Raw genomic sequence first — 22,273 nt, 5'->3', positions numbered from 1 at the left:
GTTGTATCCTGCTCAAGATATTACATTAGGAGACACATGATGTCAATTTATCCCATTTTGGTGATGTGAATTTGATTATTTGATTAAGGTGATACCCTCTAGATTTCACCATTGTAAAGAAACCCATCTCCATGTGTAATTAATAAGGTAATCTGGGGCTGGCCCGGTGGCTTAGCTGTTAAGTGCGCGCGCTCCGCTACTGGCGGCCCGGGTTCGGATCCCGGGCGTGCACCGACGCACTGCTTCTCCGGCCATGCTGAGGCCACGTCCCACATACAGCAACTAGAAGGGTGTGCAACTATGATATACAACTATCTACTGGGGCTTTGGGGAAGAAAAAAAAATTAATAAGGTAATCTGTGGGGTGATACTTTGAGATCGCATGAATATCCTAGTCCCAATAACCTTTCACCCAAAGCTTTTAGCAACCATTGAGGTCTTTGCCTATCAATTATAATTATGGTAGATCACTTTTTCAGTTTGTTTTTATCTGATTTTAAAAGATATACATGCTTATTATAGAAAAGTGTAAAATATTGAAAAGTATAAAGGAAATATAATTTCTACATACACACAGAGAGCAAGATAAAAATACATACACCAATACGTGGTACAGCCACTTATGAATTTCCCTTTTTCCAATGTTTATGTGGATTTCATTTGGGGAAGCATATATGTATTTATAACTTCCTTTAGTTTGTTTTGTCTAATTATATAATAGATATATTCTTTTTTTTTTTTTTTTTTTTTTAAAGATTTTATTTATTTATTTTTCCCCCAAAGCCCCAGTAGATAGTTGTATGTCGTAGCTGCACATCCATTCCAGTTGCTGTATGTGGGACGCGGCCTCAGCATGGCCGGAGAAGTGGTGCGTCGGTGCTCGCCCGGGATCCGAACCCGGGCCGCCAGCAGCGGAGCGCGAGCACTTAACCGCTAAGCCACGGGGCCGGCCCTAATAGATATATTCTTATTGAAAAAGTTTATACTGCACCAAATAGCATTAAAAAGCATAAAATTCATAAACATATCCATGACAAATTTACTTATATATTTTCTTTTTTATACGTCTCTTATTCATACTAAGAACTCTAAAAAAAATTCTGTCCTTTTAATTTTCCTGCCTTGCTTTTAATTAGCAACTTGGCTGTCCTGTTTCCTCAGGGGCTCTCTCCTGCCCGTTTTCCCTGGTTTGGGAGTAGTTTCTATCTGGTCTACCACTGCCTTTCTCTGGTCTTGGGGGACGTGATTGGCAATGAACTGGAACTACAGCAGCTGCCTGAGCCAAGGGGTTTCTCTCGGAACAAAAGGTGTTTATGCTGCAAACTTGAAAGAAAAGGGAATTTAGGGGGAGATTTTTTTTTTGACTGGGGTATGTATTTAACTGCTTCCATAGTCAAGAAACCACTACTACAAGAATCCATACAACCCCTTTACTGTAGAAAGTCTCATAATGACTTATAAGACTCTTCTGATCTTATTAGTAAACAATGTTTTTAAAATAATTGCTAATATTGGCATGCACTCTTGTGTTCTACTTTTACTACTTGACATTGTCTTTTGTAGATTTTTCCTACTGTGTAAGAACTGGGAATTCATGTTGGAGAATGAGCAAGCCACTTGGGCACTGAACTAGATGATTTCAAGGTAATTCAGATCTGGTCTTCAGTCTATGGTTCCATGATCTTTTAGGTTTAATGGCAAAATATCATTTCTTCATTAAAGTATAATGTTTAATCTTTCCCAGTAGTGGGGTTTTGGAGCCTTATCATTTTTTTTTTTTTGCTAAATAGTTTTATGAGAACATTTCACACAAATAGACCAGTTTTTAAAGTAATTTCCTTAGGGCAGTGTTTCTCAAGAGTTATCTTGGATCATCTGTAACAGAATCACTTGAGGAGCTTGGAAAGATTTCCAGGCCCCGCCCAGATCTAGGAAATCACCAGGGGCGGGGCCTAAGAGCCTATCTTTGAACAGGTATCACATATATCAGAGCTTTAGGATGTAAACATCCACAAAGCACAATCGCTAGTCAGAAGGAAAGGCCTATGGAATGGCTATTTCACATGTGACCAGGCTCTCCGTGGGAAAGAGGGTGGCGGCTGCAGTGTATGAGGGTCCTTGTTCCAGCTGTGGGTTTAGAAAATCCCTCACATTTAACTAGAGATGCTCCACGCGCTAGGACACGTGCAGGACGAGAGGTAAAACGCTGAATGGCAAGGTCAAGTCCAGAGCAGAGGAGTGGAACTTGCCGGGCTGCCCTGAAGGAAGATGTGAGTTGGAGAGGGCTGGACTCAGAAGCCGGCAGCTGGCTCAGGAATAGCGGCGTGGCGGAGGGCGCCCTGGCGCCATGGGTTCCACAGCGACCTGGAAAATGTGAAGATAGTTCTTAACACAGTTTTCCATACACAGGTGGCCCTGTCCTCGCTGCTGTGTCTCATTAGCCTGTACTTATGGAAGCTGGAGGTAATCTAGCTAAGAAAAAAAAAAAAATGTCATCTTAGAACCTTATAGCTGGAAAGCATGTTTGAAATCAAACCGAATGGAGAAAACTACTAGAACAAACAAAAGGGTTAAAACTGGTCGACCCCGCCCCCCCAAAAAAGAGTGGTTGCCTGAGAAGCAGGACGGTCGGGGGTGAAGGGGCGGAGCAGGGCACTGTTGTTTTTCTTCATCAGCCTTTTGCCACAATCTGATTCTCTCTTTAAAAACCGTGTACCTGCACTATCTTTATTTAAAAAAAAATTTTTTTTAGTGTATTTGAAAACAAAGAAAGTGATTTACAGCACACCATAAAGGATGTTGAGCGGTCTCAAAAATGCTAGAAATGGTAAAATCTTCTTGTAATTATCGCCCGAAAAAGGCGGTGCTGTGAAATGCAGACTCGGAGCCGCTGTCAGCAGCCCTCCCGAGGCTGAGCGCGGATGCCGGGAGACGGTAAACTGCGCGCGGCGGCGCCCACGGAGGCAGCGGTGCGGGACTCGCCCGACTCGCGTGAGGCGGTGGCTGCGCTGTGCGCACGCGCAGAGCCGCGCATTTCCTGTCTTCCCGGAAGTCCCCGGGCGGTGATTTGAATGGACCGTAAGATGCTAGGGGTTGGCAGCTTCTCCGAGAAAAAGGTGGGCAGTAGCAGCCAGAATTCAATTCTAATGGTGCCCACAGTGGCCCCCCCTCGTCTCTCGCAGCTTGAAGAGGCCACTTACTGCCCCGCCGGGACAGTCGTGGATGAGCCCAATGGAGGTTGAAGAGGGGGCAAGCGCCCCTGACCCCGGATAGGGACTGGGCCCCGCTGAAGACCAGGAAGACAGGAGCCGGGTCCTCTGCAGCCAATCCCGGCAGCTGGTGGAAAATTTCCGACGGAGTCGAGAGGGTATGCTGAGTTCTCCAAGCGACAGGTGAACGGAGGCACTTGGAGTTAACTCGCTGTTGAACGAAGTGTTGGGCCCCAGAGCAGCAGTCCTGGATGCCCCGTGCCTTGTTTGGCTTTCAGAGTTAGGTAAAGGAAAAGCAAATCAGATGTTCTCTAAATCATTGGATTTAGCACCATTCCTTGAACTTCTCTCTTCTCTGAGATTGTCCCTCTCACCTGATGATGACCTTTGGAGTAATACTGGACAGGCATGTGTAGATTTAGTGAAGAGTCAACATTGCACCAAATTTTGGGTTGATTCAAGGTTCATTCAAGGCAGAGCCTCCTATGCCAAAGCATCAACTTGAACGTCAGTAAAAAACAGTGTAAATTCGAAGAGAGTAGAGCAATGCCCACATACTTGGAAAATGTGGAGGAGGATGATCAAGAAGGGACAGAAAAAGAGGTGGAGAGAATCTGCGAAATTAGTCTTGAGACACTCCTAAGTCATCTCTGTCCTTCTTTTCCTTAATTGGTACAGATTCTTTTTCTCTCACTGTGGAAATATTCATATATCCTTCAATATAAGAGATGGTTTAGCAAGAATGAGGCTTGACAAAAATAAACTGCCAGTAATAGAGCCTCTCAATGAAGACAGTGAATGAAGTGACCAGAATCCCCAAGTTTGGAAACAGGTGTTGTAATAGTTTTTGATTTACAGTACTGGAAGGAATCTGCAAAATTTTAAAAGGTCCAATGCTGTGATTTCTTCATGTTACAGGAAAGACTGGTTTCTTTTTTTGTGTGTGTGAGGAAGATCAGCTCTGAGCTAACATCCATGCCAATCCTCCTCTTTTTGCTGAGGAAGACTGGCCCTGGGCTAACATCTGTGCCTATCTTCCTCTACTTTATATGGGACGCTGCCGCAGCATGGTCTGACAAGCGGTGCATCGGTGAGCGCCTGGGATCAGAACCTGGGCCGCCAGCAGCAGAGCGTGTGCACTTAACCACTATGCCCTGGGGTTGGCCCCGGTTTTTTTTTTTTTTTTTTCCTGAGGAAGAACAGCCCTGAGCTAACATCCATGCCAATCTCCTTCTTTTTGCTGAGGAAGACTGGCCCTGGGCTAACATCCGTGCCCATCTTCCTCCACTTTATATGGGACGCTGCCACAGCATGGCTTGATGAACAGTGCGTCGGTGCGCACCCGGGATCCGAACCCGAGTTGCCAGCAGCGGAGTGCATGCACTTAACCGCTACGCCACGGGGCCAGCCCCAAGTTTCTTTATAAAAGGGAAATGTTATTTTAAATGGATAGTAAAATCCAAACAGAAAGAAGTATATATTATATAATGAAACCGATTTTCAAAGTATATCTGAAATTTGTCTTAATGTCTCTTCCTTGAGAGATAAAGATGTCAGTCTTCTGTGGGAAACAAAAATTCATTGGCACTATCATAAAAGGGAAAAAATGAAAGAAATCTGGCCTTTCATTTTACAGATGAAGAAACCATGACCAGAAAGGGAAATGACTTGACAAGGCTCACGGTGAATCAGAACTGAGAACTGGAGCCCAGCCATGCTCCTTGGCCCAGTGCCTCTCCTTACTCTGTGGGAGCTCATACCCTATTGTAACAAACATGATGTGAGTGTGGCATCAGATGATGCTCAGAAATCTCTTCATCATACTAAGTACTGGTGGGAGATAAGGGGACTGGTTCTTTAGGATCCAGACAGGATGTTAAGAAAATCTTAATGATCAGAGCTCTCCTAAATCATAAAGACTTCTTTGGGAGATAAAATGGGTGAAATCCTTTTTTTCCAGAGGAGCTTAAGCAGGGGCTGGATAATCACTTATTGGGGTTGTCAAGGGTATTCAAACCTCTGAAGTCCCTTCCATCTGTGGGTCTGATTCTTTGGTTACCAACTGCCTTTCAGGGCATATGTGGCCAGGAAGTACAGGGAGGAAGGAAACTAATCCCTCTTCAGTGTCTGTTTTGAGTCAGGTATTGTGTTGTGCATTTCACATATGTTAATTCATTTAGTCTCCACAACAAGCTTTCTAGGTAGGTATTATTCTCAGTCAGCCTTAGGAGTTCACAAAGGTTAGATAACTGCTCCAAGCTATGGAGATAATAGGCAGCACAGCTAAGACTGTAATACACCATCTCATTTCCAGATGAGTGGGCAGGAGAGGATGATTACACAGATTGTTTCCCAGCCTCTCCCCAGGGTAGGTAACCCCTTGCACTGCTCAGTGAGTCTTCAGGGCAGGTAACTCCCATTATCCTCCTGTTCTGACTAACAACTAGGGATGAAGCTGCAGCAGAGGCCCGGGACACTCCTACTAGGAGAAAGGCATTTTGGTTGGCACCTCTTCACAAACACTCCAGAGTTCCAGAGCTTTGCATAACAGGCAGATTCTCATTGAACAACGAGGCCAAACTTTGCTTCCCAAATTCTCAGTTTAATCGTTTGCTCTGGATAAAGAGATGTGGGATTCAGCTTTGAGACAAGCTCGGACCACAATGATAGGAACTGGTTTGTGAAGGAAGAGGCTGGGATGATGAGATCCAGGGAGACAGTCAACATCTGGAACTCAAGTAGTTTGTGATACTCAAAGCCAGCAAGATCAATTTATATTCTTGGGTGAATAGCCATTTCCATCAGGATCCAACTAATTTCTGGTGCCCCGGGGAGCATAAGCCAGCCTCCCCTTGAGAGAGAGGGGATGTGCTAAAGGCAAGCTCCAGAGATGTCATCCTATTCCCATGCCTTCTGCCTTTCTAAAGATGAGCCTGCCTCCTGCCCTGCTGTTACTACTCAGATTAAACATGTTCCCCATGTTCATTCTATAGCAGAGACTGTACATTTCTGCTTCCTGAAAAGTTGTGGGCATAGAGATGTAAAACTCACCCATCAGCTGTGGCCTACCTGAGGCATGCCAGTCATCTTCCTACTCAGGTATCTTCCAATGGCTACCAGTTAGCCACAGAATTAAGTACCAACTCCCTAGCCTCCACAGTCTGGTTCCTTTCCAGCCTTTTTACTCACCCCTTATAGCGCACACTGTACTGCCCATTCTGGACACATTAGATTCCTCCTTCTTTGACTAGATTCTGCCCTTCCCTGCTTCCAGTCCTCTGTGTGGTTTCATCTGCTGGAATGTTCTCCCCCTAACTCAAATCTTCATCTTCCCTCAAAGTACAGCTTCAGTGGTTAAGATTACAAGGCAAACCTGACTTGAGCAAACTCCTTTACAAGACAACCGGGGTCCAGAGCAGTTGGATAAATAGGGTGGTTTGCAGTTCACTTCTAGCTCAGAGGTCACCTGGGGGATTGGGATCTCTGCAGAGACCTGCAGAACCAACCTGCTTCCAGGAAGCTCCCCATTTTTCATGCTGCTGGGACGAACACTACCCCTTAGGAGAAACTGGGCAGCAGCGGCTGAGTCACACAGGCTGCCAGGGGTCAGCCAGGAGCAGAGCTGTGTTTCTTGGCATTTCTCCCAGTTCCTCTCGTGGCAGACTTCCGTGGCTGTGCTGGGATTCAGACAGATCTCTGTGTTCACAGTGCAATACTTCAATTCACTCAATCAGGATTTATTCACTCTAGTGTTCCTCCCACCTTAGCCCCATTCCCTCCACCCACGATCACAGTACCAAAATAATCCTAAAATGGGGCAGCTGTGCTGGAATCGAACACCTCCTGCCATGCCTCTTACCCTCTGCATGCTCTCAGTCACCTCCTGAAGCAGACAGTCCCCCTAACCTGCAAACCACATCCCAGCACACACCTTGCCAGGTTGGAGCAAGTCCTGGTACCCAGAGCAGTTTGCTTTGCTTGTCCTTGCAATACCAATGATCTCACAAACACCTGGTTGACCAAGCAGTCCTAGCTCTAACTTCCCACAGAAAAGTGGGTGACCAGAGGGCAGGAGCCAGGTCCCATCAGTACCTGTGATTGTGTCCCAGACCCCCAGCACATGGGCCCACTCCTCTCATCAACTAGGCTTGGCCAGGTCTTGCAGAATGGGGCTCTACTGAGACCCAAGCACATTAGCTGTTTGGTAGATGAACTCCTTCCTGGCACCCACCAGATATTTAGAGTATGGCTGAATCTAAAAGGAAAGGGAAAAGAGAGTCCAATGTCCCTTAGATGAAGGTTTATATCTCAAAGCAAGAGTGGTCTGTGAACTTCTAATCTTCAGAACAAACTCTGGGCATGTCTAGGTCTGTCCACAGGACACAAAGTCTTAGCTCCATTTTGAGCCATGGCTCAGACCAGCCAGGCTCAGTGACAACTCCTGGTTCCTCAATTTCATGGCAGCCTCAGCAGAAGCTTACATTCCTGCCACAGGTGTCACTGAAGGTTTATCCCTGCTCAGTTCCTGACAAACACTTGGCCTAGGGCTCTGAACTGATGAGCTGGCTCCAGAAAGTGTTACTCATCAGAGGTCAAGTCCACTGGCCTCATAGAGCAGCTGTGCACCTGGGATCTGAGCTTCTCCACGTCATCTTTGTTCCCTTTGAGGTTTACATCTTCAGGGTCCCACTGTGGAGAAAAGACACAAAAGGTACTCTCGTGGAACAGACCCTCCCCATCTCTTTTAATCCCCCCAACAACAGCTCCAATCGTATTCTCGTGGCCCAGATACAGACAAGGACAAACAAGTAAGGGCAGGTTAACTAGGCCTGTGTTTCTAGGACCTAATGGGGCAAGTGTAACTTTAAATCAAGGAACTAATGGGTAGCCACTGTGAGCAAACCAGCACTGCTTCCCTTCCCACCCTCTTTTTCCCTGTCTTCACCAAGTCCTTCTCTAGTAAGACTGAGTCATGTTCCCTGTATCCTGAGAATTCCCACCTCCATGCCTAACTCATTTCTGGAAAGGACCAGGCAAACTCAACCCATTCTTTATGGCCCAGATAAGTACCTCCTCTTCCAGGAAGGGCATCCTGACTGCTTACACTGAGCTCTCGCCCCCTTCTCTCTTTGTACTGCCTGTATCACTCATTTGCAGCTAAGCAGGGACAGCCCTGCCCTTTCTCTTGGCGTCCACCTTGTCCTCTCAGGTAGATGATGAGCTCCAAAGAGCAGGGCACCCATCTGCCCTTGTCCCCCACATGGTGTTTCCTCTAAACTTGAGGTCAACAGACTTGTCAAAAACAAACACTTAAAACCTAATTCAAAGTGGTGGTCACTGCCAGTGACTATTTCACCCGTCTGACTCAGGCAAGTATGGGAAATTGAAATTTGCAGGGGTAGGAGTGAAAGGTTAAACAAAAGACGTGGGCATATCAGCATTAATGAAGCTGTTTGCAAAGTCCTCCTTTTGTTCTAATATGATGGATGGGAGAGAGAACTTTGCACACGTGCCAAGAGCAAGGGAATCCTTAGTGATTCCTGCCATGGAGGCAAGTGGGGGTTGGGCTCAAGTCCTCCTTCTGCCACTGACTTGCTTTCTCTTCTCTGGGCCTCAGTTTCTCCATGTGTAAGTTGGGATGTTGGATCAGCAACTAGATAATACAATCTCTTTTATTTCTGAGTTTCTGTGACTGATGATTCTGAGACATAAGGTCATATTTGACAATATCAAAAGACCCAGGAGAGCCAGCCCTGATGGCATAGTGGTTAAAGTTCCACGCACTCTGCTTCGGCAGCCCAGGTTTAGTTCCCAGGCGCAGAACCACACCACTCATATGTCAGTAGCCATGCTGGGGTGGCGGCTCACATAGAAGAACTAGAAGGACTTACAACTAAAATATATAACTATGTACTGGGGCTTTGGGGAGGGAAAAAAAAAGAGAAAGAGAAAGATTAGTAATAGATGTTAGTTCAGGGAGAATCTTTCCCAGCAAAAAAAAAAAAAAAAAGACCCAGGAAACAACAAGCAAAGGCCACATAGGATATGTCAGCCTGGGCCAGGCAATCTATTTGGGCAAGAAAATAAAGCCAGGCATGGACGTGCACTCCAAGAAAAACACCCCACCAGCCGCTCAAACTTGAGCTGAATCAAACAGTCCAGTCCTTAGAGGTCGGAGATAAGGTCTTTAAGGCTCCCTGAGCCGCTGACAGATAATGCCCACTCCATGCCCGTTATAAAACTCAAATTGTGGCTTTGTTTTGAACAGAAAGAAAGAGCCCAGTTCGATTAGTGATTTACTGATAACAAGTGAACGAAGTTCTACTCCTTGGTAACTAAAAACAGCATCATGTTAAAAGACCACCTCATCCCAGTCCCCCTGTGGGCCAAGGACTAAGCTGATTTGGTTGGTGCAGCTCAGCCCCCTGTACCTGTTTGGGGCTGTACCAGCCGCATTTAGTGCTAACTTCTCATTTACGTTGCACACTTGGGGGGACACCTCTAAGCAAATTCCTTCCTGACATTATCAAAGACCCCAAGTAAAAGAGGTCCCCGGCCCTCAGCCTCCGTGGCCCGGTTGCCCAGTGGTGGAAGTAGGGGCCCATTCCGTTCTCTGAGGATGGACAGCATGCTTTCAGATGAATGCTGTTTTCAAGCTGAGGCCAACATTCTAGATCACAGTTCTGAGTGTGCTCTGGACCAACCTCACCAGAGGGTCCAGGGTGCTCACTGAGAAGGCTGATGCCAGGGACCCACCCTAGACGCTATCTGTGGGTGGGGACCTAAGGTCTGGCATATTAACAATCTCCTAGGGTGATCTTAGCTGCCCTGATGTTTCAGAACCACTGCTCCAGCTCCTGAAATGACTTCTTAAGAGTTACTTTTGCTCCTCCTGACTAGTTCAGCTGCCTGTACACAGAAGCAGCTGCCATTTTGATCAGGTGCACGCTTTCAAGTGGGTTAAGTCTTTGAGAACATTTTAAACCTCTTCCTTCTGAACCCTCAGAATAATGTGTTTTTAAACTTCTTTTTAAGTAATAAAAACATTGCTGGAATCCAGGCATAAAGAGAATTTGAGCAAAAGATGATCTACTCTTATCAGAAAAAATCCTGGGAGATGATGGGCACAGGTAGTCGTCATAAAACATGTGCTCCTCTATCACTTGGAGGCGGGGGTGGCACGGGGGTGGCATGGAAACAGCAGCCAGCTGTCAGAATGACAATGTGGGTATTGTTTATGTCTACTACGGCAGCCACTCTCAGCGCCACTAATGACCTGCAGTCACTCCCCTTGTTCACAGACCCTTGTCCACACCATACATCTTCCTCCGTCACGCATCTTCTCTGAGTCCCTACTAGATGGTCAGCACAAAGCAGAAAGAACTCTGAACTGAGAGAGCCCCGAAAATACCCTGATCCTCAGACTCGCCTCTGGTTTTCACATTCTTTTTTTTCCTAAAGGAATCTGGCACAGGCCCAGCCACCCAAGGGGGGCTAACAAAAACAGGAACTGAAATCAGCCACAAGAAGTCCCTTCTGGAATAGAGAGAGAGCATGATCATACCTGCTCCGAGTTTAGACTTCCCAACACTTTTGCTGCAGAATAAACAGAGATAGAAAAATGTGTTGGATAGATTTTGCCACCATCACAGAGCAGAGCAGAGCTCAGCACCAGCCTGTGTCTGCTAAGTGAGCCAGGAGGCAGGCCCTCCAGGTCTGGGCAAAGGAACAGCTGACTTCAGCAGGCAGAAAGGCAGCAGCTTCTAGCAGCTTCAATGTAGATAGGATAATTGTGATAATTATAAAGGGCTAGAGGTCCTTGGAAAAATTATACATATTTTAAAATTACTATTATTAGAAATTATTATTAGGCATAATTATAATAATAGTAAATCATCTTCCATTTTCTAACCACATGGCTGAGATGAGTCAACTCAAACCCATAAAACTAAGAAAGAGAAATGCAAATAAAATCCCCACTTTGAAAATATGGGGTATTTGCTACCTGCCAAGATTCAGTTTTAATCAGCCTTTCCTGCACGGTTGGTTCTACCCCCAGCCTCACACATGTCTGACTCTGGTTCTCGAAGGGCAGTATCGCGGTCTGCACCCTCGTCCAGCACCTCGTGCAGAGCCTGGGAGACGTGTGTTTCTGACACAGAATCTACAAATGTCTGCTATATCAATCTGTGAACTTCTGTTACACTGAACAGCTGCCAATCTGAACGGTCCACAGGATTTGGCACTATTGTCACATTAAAACAAAGCCTCTACTGTCTTTTAAATTTCCATTTTGAACAATTTTTTAATTACAAGATTTTCGATCATACACAAAGTAAAAGACTAATCTAATGAACACCCATGGACACATCCTGTTTTATTTGCTCTAGCTCCCCAATTATTTTGTTTGCTGAAATATTTTAAGGTAAATACTTTCATCTGTAAATACTTCAGTATGGATGTCTGGTTAAGGACATTTCTTTAAATCCTAAACACAATGACATTATTAAAGCTAAAAAATTAGTGATAATTCCATAGCATTCATCTTTTAATGACCTGTTAGGGGGGATACATAAACTGAAAAAAAAAAAAGATTATTGGAGAAGACACAAAATTACTAAAAATGATGGTTCCACACACTGCAAAAGACAGAAATGTGGATGACAAAACAGGGGTTGAAAAAGTTAAATAACTTTTACAAATGTAATGGAAATGAAAAGAGAAAGGAAAGAAAAAATGCTAACCTTCACCTTTCTTTAGAAAATACAAATGTTCATGCAAAATAGTAACAGTAATCTGTGGTTACCACAGTGAGCGGGTGTTCTGTTTGTTAAAAAAAAGTACTCAGTGCAATGTGATATACTGGATTGTATCCTCGAACAGAATAAGAACATTAAAGGAAAAACTGGAGAAATCCCAATAAAGTCTGTAGTTTAATTAATAGTAATGTACTAATGTTAATTTCTCAGTTTTGACAAATGGAGGATGGCTGTGTAAGATGTTAACATTAGGGGAACCTGGAAGAAGGTATACAGGAACTCTGCACCTTTGCAACTTTTCTGTAAATCTAAAATTACCCCAAAATAAAAAAGTTTATTTAAAGCCAAGCAAACAAAGAAGCTTAAGTCTCCCACTGGATTACAATGAAACTTCCTTTCCAAATCTTCAGCCTCACAGGCAAGTCTACAATTTAAGAAGAGTGCCCTCTAGTGGAGGTCAGAAGTCAGGATTTCTTTTTTAAGTTATTTTAAATCCACGATGATAATGTGCCTAAGGAGTACATTAACCCAAATCTTTGTAACTGAGGTCTCTCCCCACCACCACCACCCCAAAAAAGTAACAGCAAATAACATTTTATAGTCTTTTCCCCATTCAAAAAGCAAAATGTGTTCATTTTTGTATAGAAATTTAAAAAAAAATCACCCATAATTCCACCCCCACAAGACAGCCTCTATGAACAGTTACTGAATAGCCCTCTGAAATACACATACACACAAATCAAACTGTGCAAATGACTTTTCTCCCTTAATATGTAATGAGCATTTCCACATATCCTTAAATTGTCTTAGGACCACAATTCCATCACCACTGTAAATCACAGCAAATAGTATTTCAATTCACCTCATTTCTTTTTTTTTTTTTTTTTGTGAGGAAGATCAGCCCTGAGCTAACATCCATGCTAATCCTCCTCTTTTTGCTGAGGAAGACCAGCTCTGAGCTAACATCTATTGCCAATCCTTCTCCTTTTTTTTTTCCCCCCAAAGCCCCAGTAGATAGTTGTATGTCATAGTTGCACATCCTTCTAGTTGCTGTATGTGGGATGCAGCCTCAGCATGACCGGACAAGCGATACGTCGGTGCGCGCCCGGGATCCGAACCTGGGCCACCGGTAGCAGAGCGCGCGCACTTAACCGCTAAGCCACCGGGCCGGCCCTTACCTCATTTCTAAAAGCACACTTTTTCATGCTTCTGAAACCAAGAAGCATCCTGTAGCCCCTGTCCACAGGGCATGTGGTAACTTTTCCTTTGTTCCTGAAGACTCTGAGGGTATCTTAGCCATTGAGGAACCAGGGTCACACTCCAGGCTTATATTTTATTTTATTTTATTTATTTATTTTTGTGAGGAAGATCAGCCCTGAGCTAACATCCATGCCAACCCTCCTCTTTTTTTTGCTGAGGAAGACTGGCCCTGGGCTAACATCTGTGCCCATCTTCCTCCACTTTATATGGGACACCGCCACAGCATGGCCTGACAAGCAGTGCCTCCGTGCGCGCCCGGGATCCGAACCTGGGCCGCCAGTAGCAGAGCGCGCGCACTTAACCGCTATGCCACGGGACCGGCCCCTGGGCTTATATTTTAGACTACGGGAGCTGCATGGGCCCTCAGAGACCATGTGTTCAACTCCCTCCTCTTGTATTTGCAGAGAAGCAACTTCCCCCAAACTGGGAAGGTGAGACAGTGCTGGGCTCAGGACTGATTATAAAGGTTTTTGTTTCTTCTGATTATAAAGTTTAAGACTGGCCAGATACACACCAGCTACGATTCTCTCCTAGATGTCATTACGCAGATTTTCTTTTGACCTGGTACCTTACAGACTTTAAAAATTTACGCCAGATGCTTCAAAATCTCATCCTTTCTCTTTCCGTAGTTAGTTAACTAAGCAGTTCTAACTCGGGATCAAGCACGGTTTCACCTCCCCACACTTTCTTTCCTCCTCTCTAACTGCCCCAAACTCCCCACGCTGCTCCTCCTCCCGGGGCTGCCGTGGGGAGAAGGGGATGTGTGGTGGGAAATGCTTCACAGGCCGTCAAGTGCTGTGCACAAGAAGGAGCAGGGCTTCTGTAGCAAACTGTTCCCATGTTATTGGTCACTCTGGGTGGTTTCACTACTCAACCCTCTCTCCACTCAGGTCTGAACAGGCCCATCATGAACGGGAGCAGGGAGGGAAGAGCTCGGACCCACAGTGGATGGGTTTCCTTTATAAAGATGATACACAGCTTCACTTCAGGGACATCCCAAGGTTGGAACAAAAGGGGCGAGGCGGAGAAGCCATGTGTATTAAAACGGTGGGCAGCAGGGGTTGGGAGTGAGCACCTCTGAACTCCGGGCAAAGGAGATACAAACACTGTGTTTAGGACAAATCCTGGTGGGAAAGGCTTGGCAACCTTGGCTCCTATTCCTGATTTTTTTAAATCATTTTTTTCCAGTTTTACTGAAATATAATATTGTATGTTTCTGACTTTTTGGAAGAAATTTTGCCGTTCAAATGCTGCTCTGAAGAACTGAAGGAGTGGTCTAGGGAACGGCTGGAAGTAGGCACCATCAAGTCTGATTCAGGAGCAGGATTGCCAGATAAAACACAGGACTCCCAGTGAAGTCTGAATTTCAGATAACAAATAAGGTTTAGCACAGGTATGCTTATCTGAAATTCACATTTCACTGGACATCGTGTATTTTGTCTGCTAAATCTAGCAACCTGCTCAAAAGTGCAGGAAAGCTTCCTGGAGGAAGCAGGATTTAGCCAGAGCCTTGAAGGGCAGGAAGAGAAGACGAGATAAGCAAAGGAATCCAGAGAAGGGAAAGCTGGCTGGATGTGCAGAGAAGAACCTGGAGAGTTGGGCCAAGGCCAGACGGTGAAGTGTCCTGGAGGTCAGGCGAAGGGGTCTGGACTTAAACTGTCTGCAGGAAGGAGCCACAGAAGGCCTAAGAGCAGGGAGGCCATAGGGTTGGGGTCAAGTGCTGGGAAGATCCTGGGTAGGACAGCAATGAAAGGAGGAAAGATGGAGGCAGGAGGAGTCAAAAGCGCCTGCACTGGTCCAGGTGGAAGTAATCCGGCCCTTCCCGGGATTTCGGGGCGAGAGGAGGTTTTCCGAGAGTGGCGTCTAGGCAGACACAGCAGCCTGAGCTACTGTGCTATCACACTACAGTAACACGTTTTGTTGGTGGTTGATCCTTTTGTTGTCCTGATGGAAGCCTTTCTACGTCTAAGAATCGACTCCATGTAATTAACCACCGCCTACCTCCTCCAACAATACACTTTTACACTTGGGGTTGAGTTGCTAAGTGGGACCTTTAAGAGCACCCAGTCCACAGCTGGGGTTTCACAACGAGCAACTGTGGGAACAGTGCTCCACTGCGGTAGAAGCTCCTTCACATTTCGACCTCGTTAAGAGCCTCACCACCCTCCCTGAGGTCATCATTTCCACTTTCAGAGTAGGTGCTGAGAAATGAATGGGTGCAGCTGGGTTCCCTGGCTATAAGGGCCAGAGTGAGTATCAGAGCCCACTTCCAGCCCGTTTCCACGAGGCTGTGTGAGCACCTTTGATAGTCCTGCAAAGCCCCAGCAGCACCCCCACTTGGTCCTCACAATCACTCTGTAATACAGGCAGGGCAGGTCCCACGATTCCCATTCACAAAGGGAGAAACTAAAACTCAGGTCAGTGAGAGCCCGGACAAGCCCCCGCGTCCCCCTGGCTCCTGGTCAGTGCTTTCTCCCGCACAGCCCCCCTTCCCTTTGGGGGCCCAGTGGAGCCTCCTTCCTCAGCCCCAGGGGAACCAGCTGACTGCCCCACACATTTCAGGAAGTACTATCTCTCATTGTCTCATGGCAGGTGGCACCACCTCTCCAGGGAGGAAACAGAGCTGTGGAGGGCGGAAACCAGGTCCTGAACTTGATTTCTGGCCTTTGGTACCTATTGGAATGTTCTGGCCTCTTTCTTCATACTTCTATGTATTTTATTATAAAATTAGAACTTTTATAGTCTCTCTCTATATATATAAATATATATATTCTTTTTTTTTTTCTCTTAAAAGAATGATTTGGCTGTAAGAATGGCAAACGTCCAAGGGAATCTGTCCTGGTGTGCTGGTGCTGGAAGCAGGGTTTGGAGAGGAACAAGCAGTCTTGGTTGTCAAGAGCCTGAGGCACAGAATTAGCAGGGAGACACAGGCCTGGGACCTGACCCTCACCAGACAGAGCAATCTGGTCTTTGGCTCTGTTCTCATCCTCCACACATGCACATGTACACACACACATGCACACATATACACACAACTGCACCAGCTCCGGTTACGGTCATTCTCCAACATGCAGGCTTTGTTCCAATGACAGAAACAGCCTCCTTGCAGAATCCCTACAAAGCTTCTTATACCAGGTCTGTTGCATTGCTAGGAAGCACAGAAGGAAACAATGACTAAACACTTTTTCATCACAAAGCTGGACTCAATCTTTTCTTGTAGTCCAGAGGCTAAAAAAAAAAAAAAAAGCCTTTAAAAGGCACAGGAACAGTTTCAGAGCTGGGGGAAAGTCAACCCAACACTCATAATACAGGTGCTACCTGCCCCAGAGAGTGAGAAGGCCACTCCAGAAAGCCCTGCTCCTTCTGGGCCTCAGCCCCCACCTGTAGACCTTTCTCAACATCATTCAGTGCACCCTCTGGAGGGCTGAGCCAGGAGTGGGGCTGCCTGTGTTGAATGGTGAGTGAGCAAATGAATGGGTGGATCCACAGTCTCTGAACGTGCGTCATCTCGTGTAGAGATGCCCAGAAATCCACACGGCCCAAGCAGATGTCCTCTCTACAGGGTCACCGGTCACACTGAGGCTCCGACATCACTCATCTGGTGCCCTGACCAGCCTAGCCAGTGAACACTTGAGGAAAGGTGGAAATAATCTGAGTTCTCTGTCCACACGAGCTCCCTCGCCTTACCTGTCTCTGCCTCACTCCTCCTGTTCCGCCATCATTGGCATGACTTGCAAATTCCAGTGTTTTATCCTATTAGACAGGGCACTCTCTGAGAACCCAGGCAGAGCACAGGTGAGTGAAAAGAGCCCTGGGGAGAGAGCCAGTTTTCTCATCTGTAAAGTGGGAATGATGGATGATAAACCTGGTCCTGCACACCTCCCTGGGGACGAGTGCCTGCCAAGGCAGTGGAGTGTAGCAGGTAACAGGGCTTTCAGAGCCAGACGGAGCTGGGTTCAAATCCCAGGTCTGCCACCTATTATTATTATTACTAATGTTTTCTTGGGCGAGTTACTTAAACTCACTGAGTCCCAGTCTCCTCTTCTGGAAAACAAGAATAACAAAGGTACCTGCCTCAGGGCTGTCAAGTGATGATACCAAACAGTGCTTGTAAAGTACAGAACATATAGTACCTGGCACATGACACACACAGTCACTGTTAGCAACGAGTCCTGTGATTCTTATTAGTGGGTTTAAAAACACTCAGTGAACTAGAGTGCCACTCCTGTGGAGCGTACTGTTGAGACACCACTCCTTTCTCCACCTCCCCAGCACTGCAGGAAGCAGGTATGCAAAACAGTTGGTACGTGTCCCAAGGGCTGGGACATAAAACCACCACCTGAGAGCTAAGGTACAGAAGCATAAAGGACCACAGAAGACATAAACACATCACCTTAATGACACAGAGCGGCTCCCAGGCCTGCAGAGCAGAGCTGGAAAGCGTTCACGTATGGACCCAAGGGGTCAAGCAGAAACAGAGCTGCTCAACAACAGACACACAACGCGAGGAGGCTGAGGGCACGGAAGCCCACCTCAGGGAGGCCAGGGGGACGGGCAGGGGTGGGGCAGCCACAGAGTAGGAACAGATGCCCCGGGGTCTCAACCCAATGCCATGAAATATTTGAATCGTGCAACCTGGGAGGAGGTGACAACCTAGGGCCCGGCATCGATCCATATGCTCCAGCCCCTCGGGAGTGTGGTCTGGAGGAGCAAGGCGAGGATCAGACTCTAGACCGCGACCAATTTACTGAGTACCTTCCACCCTGCAAGGTGGGCTCAGGCCAGCTCGTCTGTCCTCATGCATTTTTCTTTCAAATTCCCACCCTCAGAAAATGCTTGCTGAATGAGTGACCGAACGGGCAGGTGAAGTGCGGAGTTACACTCACCGGCTAAGAGACACCTTCTCGATCACCTCCAGCCATAAAGGAACCAGGATCTTTCAGGAATATTCCTCTGACAAAACAGGCGAAGCTGTCAAGCCTGCACAATCCCGCCACCCAGAGGCAGCCGCTGGTTGGTGGGCTTGTGGGTTAACTTTAATTTCCTTCTTTACGTTTTCAAATTTCCTACCATAAACGTGTATTACTTTTAAGAACAGAAAATACAGATTACCAGAAGGCCCAATGGCTCACACACTTGACAGAAGCCTCACTGTCTCTGCTCACGGATTAAACAGTCTGTATCGGGAGATTTACAACCCCATTGACCTGTCAGTGTATGTGTTTAGTGAAATCCTAAATTGACGTCTTCACAGGCCGCAGTGGCTTTGTCGTTTGTAGCATATGGATGTTTTACGGGTGAAACTGGAGGACTGTCCTGGGGGGACTCCGTGGGGTGGGCTGGGGCAGCTGCGCTTCGGAAAATATATTCCTTTTACCATGGGCAAAAGCCTTCATTTCCATTTGCCTAATTTAAGAGTGTGACCCTGTCCCCTTGGAATTTATATATGTGGTTAGAAAAAGTCTAAAAAGAGAGAGAGCAGGGGAAGAGCAAGAACTGCAAAACACAGAAATGGCCCAAACCAGCCATGAAGACAAATTTCCCAATTTTTCAAGGTGACTGTCCAAACCTTACCTCAATTGAGGGTGGGTGAGGAAAGTCGCCCTTATGTCCACAGAGCGGATGTTGCCCCCGCTCCCCCAGCCCCTCCCTGACTCACTGACTTAGCTGTCCCTTCTCCTCACAGAACACTTTGCTGTCAGGCCCATTCTTTCCCCTCAGCCTTAGAGCTCTGCCAAGACTGCTGGCTCCAGGCTGCCAAGCCACGTGCCTTGGGTGTCCTACAAATCCTGAGACTGGATCCAAGAAATAAGCAACACCCAATGACATGGGGATAGGTGGACCCCAAATGGTCCTCGGTCTGGTGCAGAATTCCTCACTCAAAACCCAGCTTTCAAAGACCAGCTGGGTTCCAGGACGGAGGGACAGAGAAAGATGACGGCAGCCCAGGCCCTGGCCACGCACAGCCTGGTTGGGGGAGACAGGCCCCTACAGCTCACCAGGCTACACAGCAACAGTGGAAGTTGTATAAGAGAGATGAATGCTCTGGGCACCCAAGGGAAGGAGCCATTAACCTCTGGTGTACGTGTGGGTGGGTAGTTTCACACCGCAGGTGGCATGTGGGGAGGATTCTGACACATGGAAACTGGGCCGGAGAAAACCCTAGATGGAAAGGCCCAGAGGCCTGGGGATGGGGGAACAGGACAAGGGCAGACATCTAGGTGAGGGCAGGCGAGGGGCACAAGGCTGGGGCAGGTATGAAAGGTCTGGAACCTCACACTATGGAACCTGGACTTTACCCCACAGATCAGTGGCTCTAAGTCTTCAGATTTCAGGGTCCACTACGAGTTTAACAAATTTGGGGGACTTACTCAGGATGGCTAATTGCTTATTTTGCCAGATAAGGCCACTAAAACCAAAACCAAAAACTCAACAACTACCACTCACTACCATTATCATTTCATAAAAGGGCATTATAACACCAAAATAGTAAGAGAACACAACCCCAGAATGAAGGAGCGTCCTTCTCCCCAAAAAGACAGCTGACACCCTCCTGGACACCACACATCCACTACACTGTCCTTGTTCTCATTTTCCACAGACAAAGCGAAACTTCCTCCTAGAAGGGGGCCGGGAGCCACAGCTGTGGGACCAACAGTCACAGGAGAGCTCAGACCTGAGAGGTATACCCGTCTGTGACATGTGTTTTGTTCACAGATCCAGAAATTCAAAATGAGGTGAAGTTTATGACAGTACCTGGCATCGTGCCCAGGCATCATATATGACCCCGAGAGCTCGACAGGGCGCAGCTGGTGGTGCCCCAGGGCGAAGAAATGCTTCCACGGTCAAATGGGTTTGGGAAACACTGAGATTCTTTACAAGTTAATTATTCATGCGTTTATTTCTGTAAGACTTGAACGTGCAAGCGATTCTTCAAGACGGCACTGCAGTACGCAGTGTTTGTCTGACTCATGTGACCGTGGAAACCTCTCAGCACTGACAGCGTGGGAAACTCAGCGGCTGCGGAGCCCCGCGGATGCTGATTCATTATCTACAGGCGTGAGGTTCGTGTGGGCGGATGAGCGAGCAGCAGGGCAGGCAGCAAGGAGGACCAGCAAGTGTTGGTGAAGGAGGGTGAGTGTGTACCTCGAGGTCGGAGTTGATGGAGGACACCTCGGAGGAGCTGCTGGAAGACACGCAGGCCCGGATGACCTGAACGGGAGGGTACGAGGGGGGCTCCTGCAGGGACACGTCTCCAGTGCTCGTCTGACCGTCGCCGGGCAGCCTGGTGGCGCTGCAGCCTGCCTGCAAGGGGTGTGGGAAAGGGCAGGCAGGGAGACCGTGTATTTTATTGCTGAATTGGCAAAGCAGTCACATACTCCAGTAGTCGACAGGTAATCCCTGCCTTGCCTCTTTGAAGGGGTGTCCCGGGGCTCAGATGTAAATGCCCCGGACACAAGAACAGCTACTCGTACTGGACCCCAAATCATGAAAGGCTCCAGCCCTGCATGGGTTAAGTGCACAGCTTCATGTGACAGACGGCTGGACAGGCGGAGAAAGTCCACAAAGGAGACAAAGGCAGCGTTCTTTGTGGACTTTCTCACCCCTGGGCGGGGTGGGGAGGCAGAAGCCTCCCAGGCAACAGCCATCATAGATTCTATAAACTCCCCAGGGCCTGACCACACCTGAGTCAACAGATAAAATGGAGTTTTCAGATGCTCCAAGCTGTTGATCCTCATGGCCCCACGGCCCTCGGCCCTCAGCTCAGCCAGAAGGGGCTGCATCTCGGAAAATCTCTCCTTGGGGCCGGTGCTCAGGAGGGGACGCCGGAAGATGAGCGAGCACCCTGTGGTTCTTGTCCACTTCCACATGGCTGTCTGAACAGGGCTTCTAGCAATGCACAGGGCTACAGGGCACCCTCTTCACCACAACCTTGCCCGTTGGGACATTCTCACAAAAAAAAAAAAAAGAAAAAATTTGCTAATGAGCAGGCACGAAATGGCAGCACAGGGAGCATGTTGTCTTTATAAACGCTCAGGTCCCAGAAGCAGACAGGCTGAGTATGAAACCAATTTCTGTGATTTTCTATCTACAGGATCTCGGGCAACTGACTTACCCTCTCTGTGCCTCAATTTAAAATAATAAAATTATTAATTATTAATAATAATAGAAATAATAGCATCTACCTTGTTATGTTATGAGAATTTGATTTAATAATAATAATTTAAAATTAAAATACAAAATTAAATTAAATTAAAAATAATTTAATAATAATTTTAAAAAGCAACCATGTATGAACCATTGGTGTCAGCCATTATGCCAAAGAAGAAGCAGTATAGTACAGTGGTTAGGGGCACATACTCCGTAGATACAGGTCTGAATTCTGATTCTAGCACTGCCAAACTCTGTGACCTGGAGCAAGTTGCTTAACTTCTCTGTGCTCCAGTTTCCTTATCTGTAAAATGAGGATATTACCTCAGGGGTTGGCTGCCAGGCTTATAAGAGTTAATCTACGTAAAGCACTTAGACCAGTAGCCTAGCCCACACTAAGCATCAAGGAAGCGTTGGCTATTATTTACTCAGAGCCTGACAAGGAGTTACCCTCAATAAACTGAGTACCAGGGGATGGAGGCCCTAGAGACGAGGGAGGATTCCTGCCCAGGCTGGACGGTGGGCTCCGGGCTGCAAGGAGCTGGCTCGGAGACACCTCTCGCCCTCTAGTGGACACAGAAGGAAGAGCCCGAACAGAAGTATCGGCTCAGAAATGTGCTGGCACGCCCCAGCAGAAGAGAACGGAGGAGGAACCCACTCCTCCTTCATGGAGTCTGTTTCCCAGCAGGAATCCACTCAAGATTCAGGCACTGGAAGGGTTAATAGTGCAACTTTTGCGCTATTATTTTTCAGAAGTTCCATGATTTAAAAATTGCCTAGTGCCAAGCTTTGGCCGGATGCTGCCAGGATTCTCTGAGCTTTCCCGGGGGCTTCCCGTCACCCACCACCCCCATCGGAAGAAGGGCGTAATGCCGCAGTGGGCACTTCATTGTG

General features: G+C 47.1%; 1 protein-coding gene across 4 annotated transcripts in view; it reads right to left on the bottom strand.

The window, feature by feature from the left end:
- Nucleotides 1-1,003: 1,003 nt before the first annotated feature.
- Nucleotides 1,004-22,273, bottom strand: part of TMEM44 (transmembrane protein 44) — a 37,311-nt gene continuing 16,041 nt past the window's right edge. The window contains exons 9-11 of one of the 4 annotated variants that reach the window (XM_087439834.1): nt 20,375-20,533; nt 7,836-7,898; nt 1,006-2,364 (exon numbers count right to left, since the gene is read on the bottom strand). In XM_087439834.1, coding sequence (XP_087295960.1) covers nt 2,311-2,364; nt 7,836-7,898; nt 20,375-20,533 — 276 coding nt within the window. In that variant the 3' untranslated portion in view covers nt 1,006-2,310. Of the gene's footprint in view, nt 2,365-7,494; nt 7,899-20,374; nt 20,534-22,273 lie in introns of those variants that run through there. The other 3 variants (XM_087439836.1, XM_014783073.2, XM_014783074.2) reach the window with 3 other exon arrangements.

This window comes from Ceratotherium simum, chromosome 15, assembly GCF_057802395.1.
Source record: "Ceratotherium simum simum isolate JZ-2026a chromosome 15, ASM5780239v1, whole genome shotgun sequence".
Taxonomy (NCBI): domain Eukaryota; kingdom Metazoa; phylum Chordata; class Mammalia; order Perissodactyla; family Rhinocerotidae; genus Ceratotherium; species Ceratotherium simum.
The sequence above is the reverse complement of the archived record's forward strand: the minus strand, read 5'-3'. Positions and strand labels throughout refer to the sequence as shown.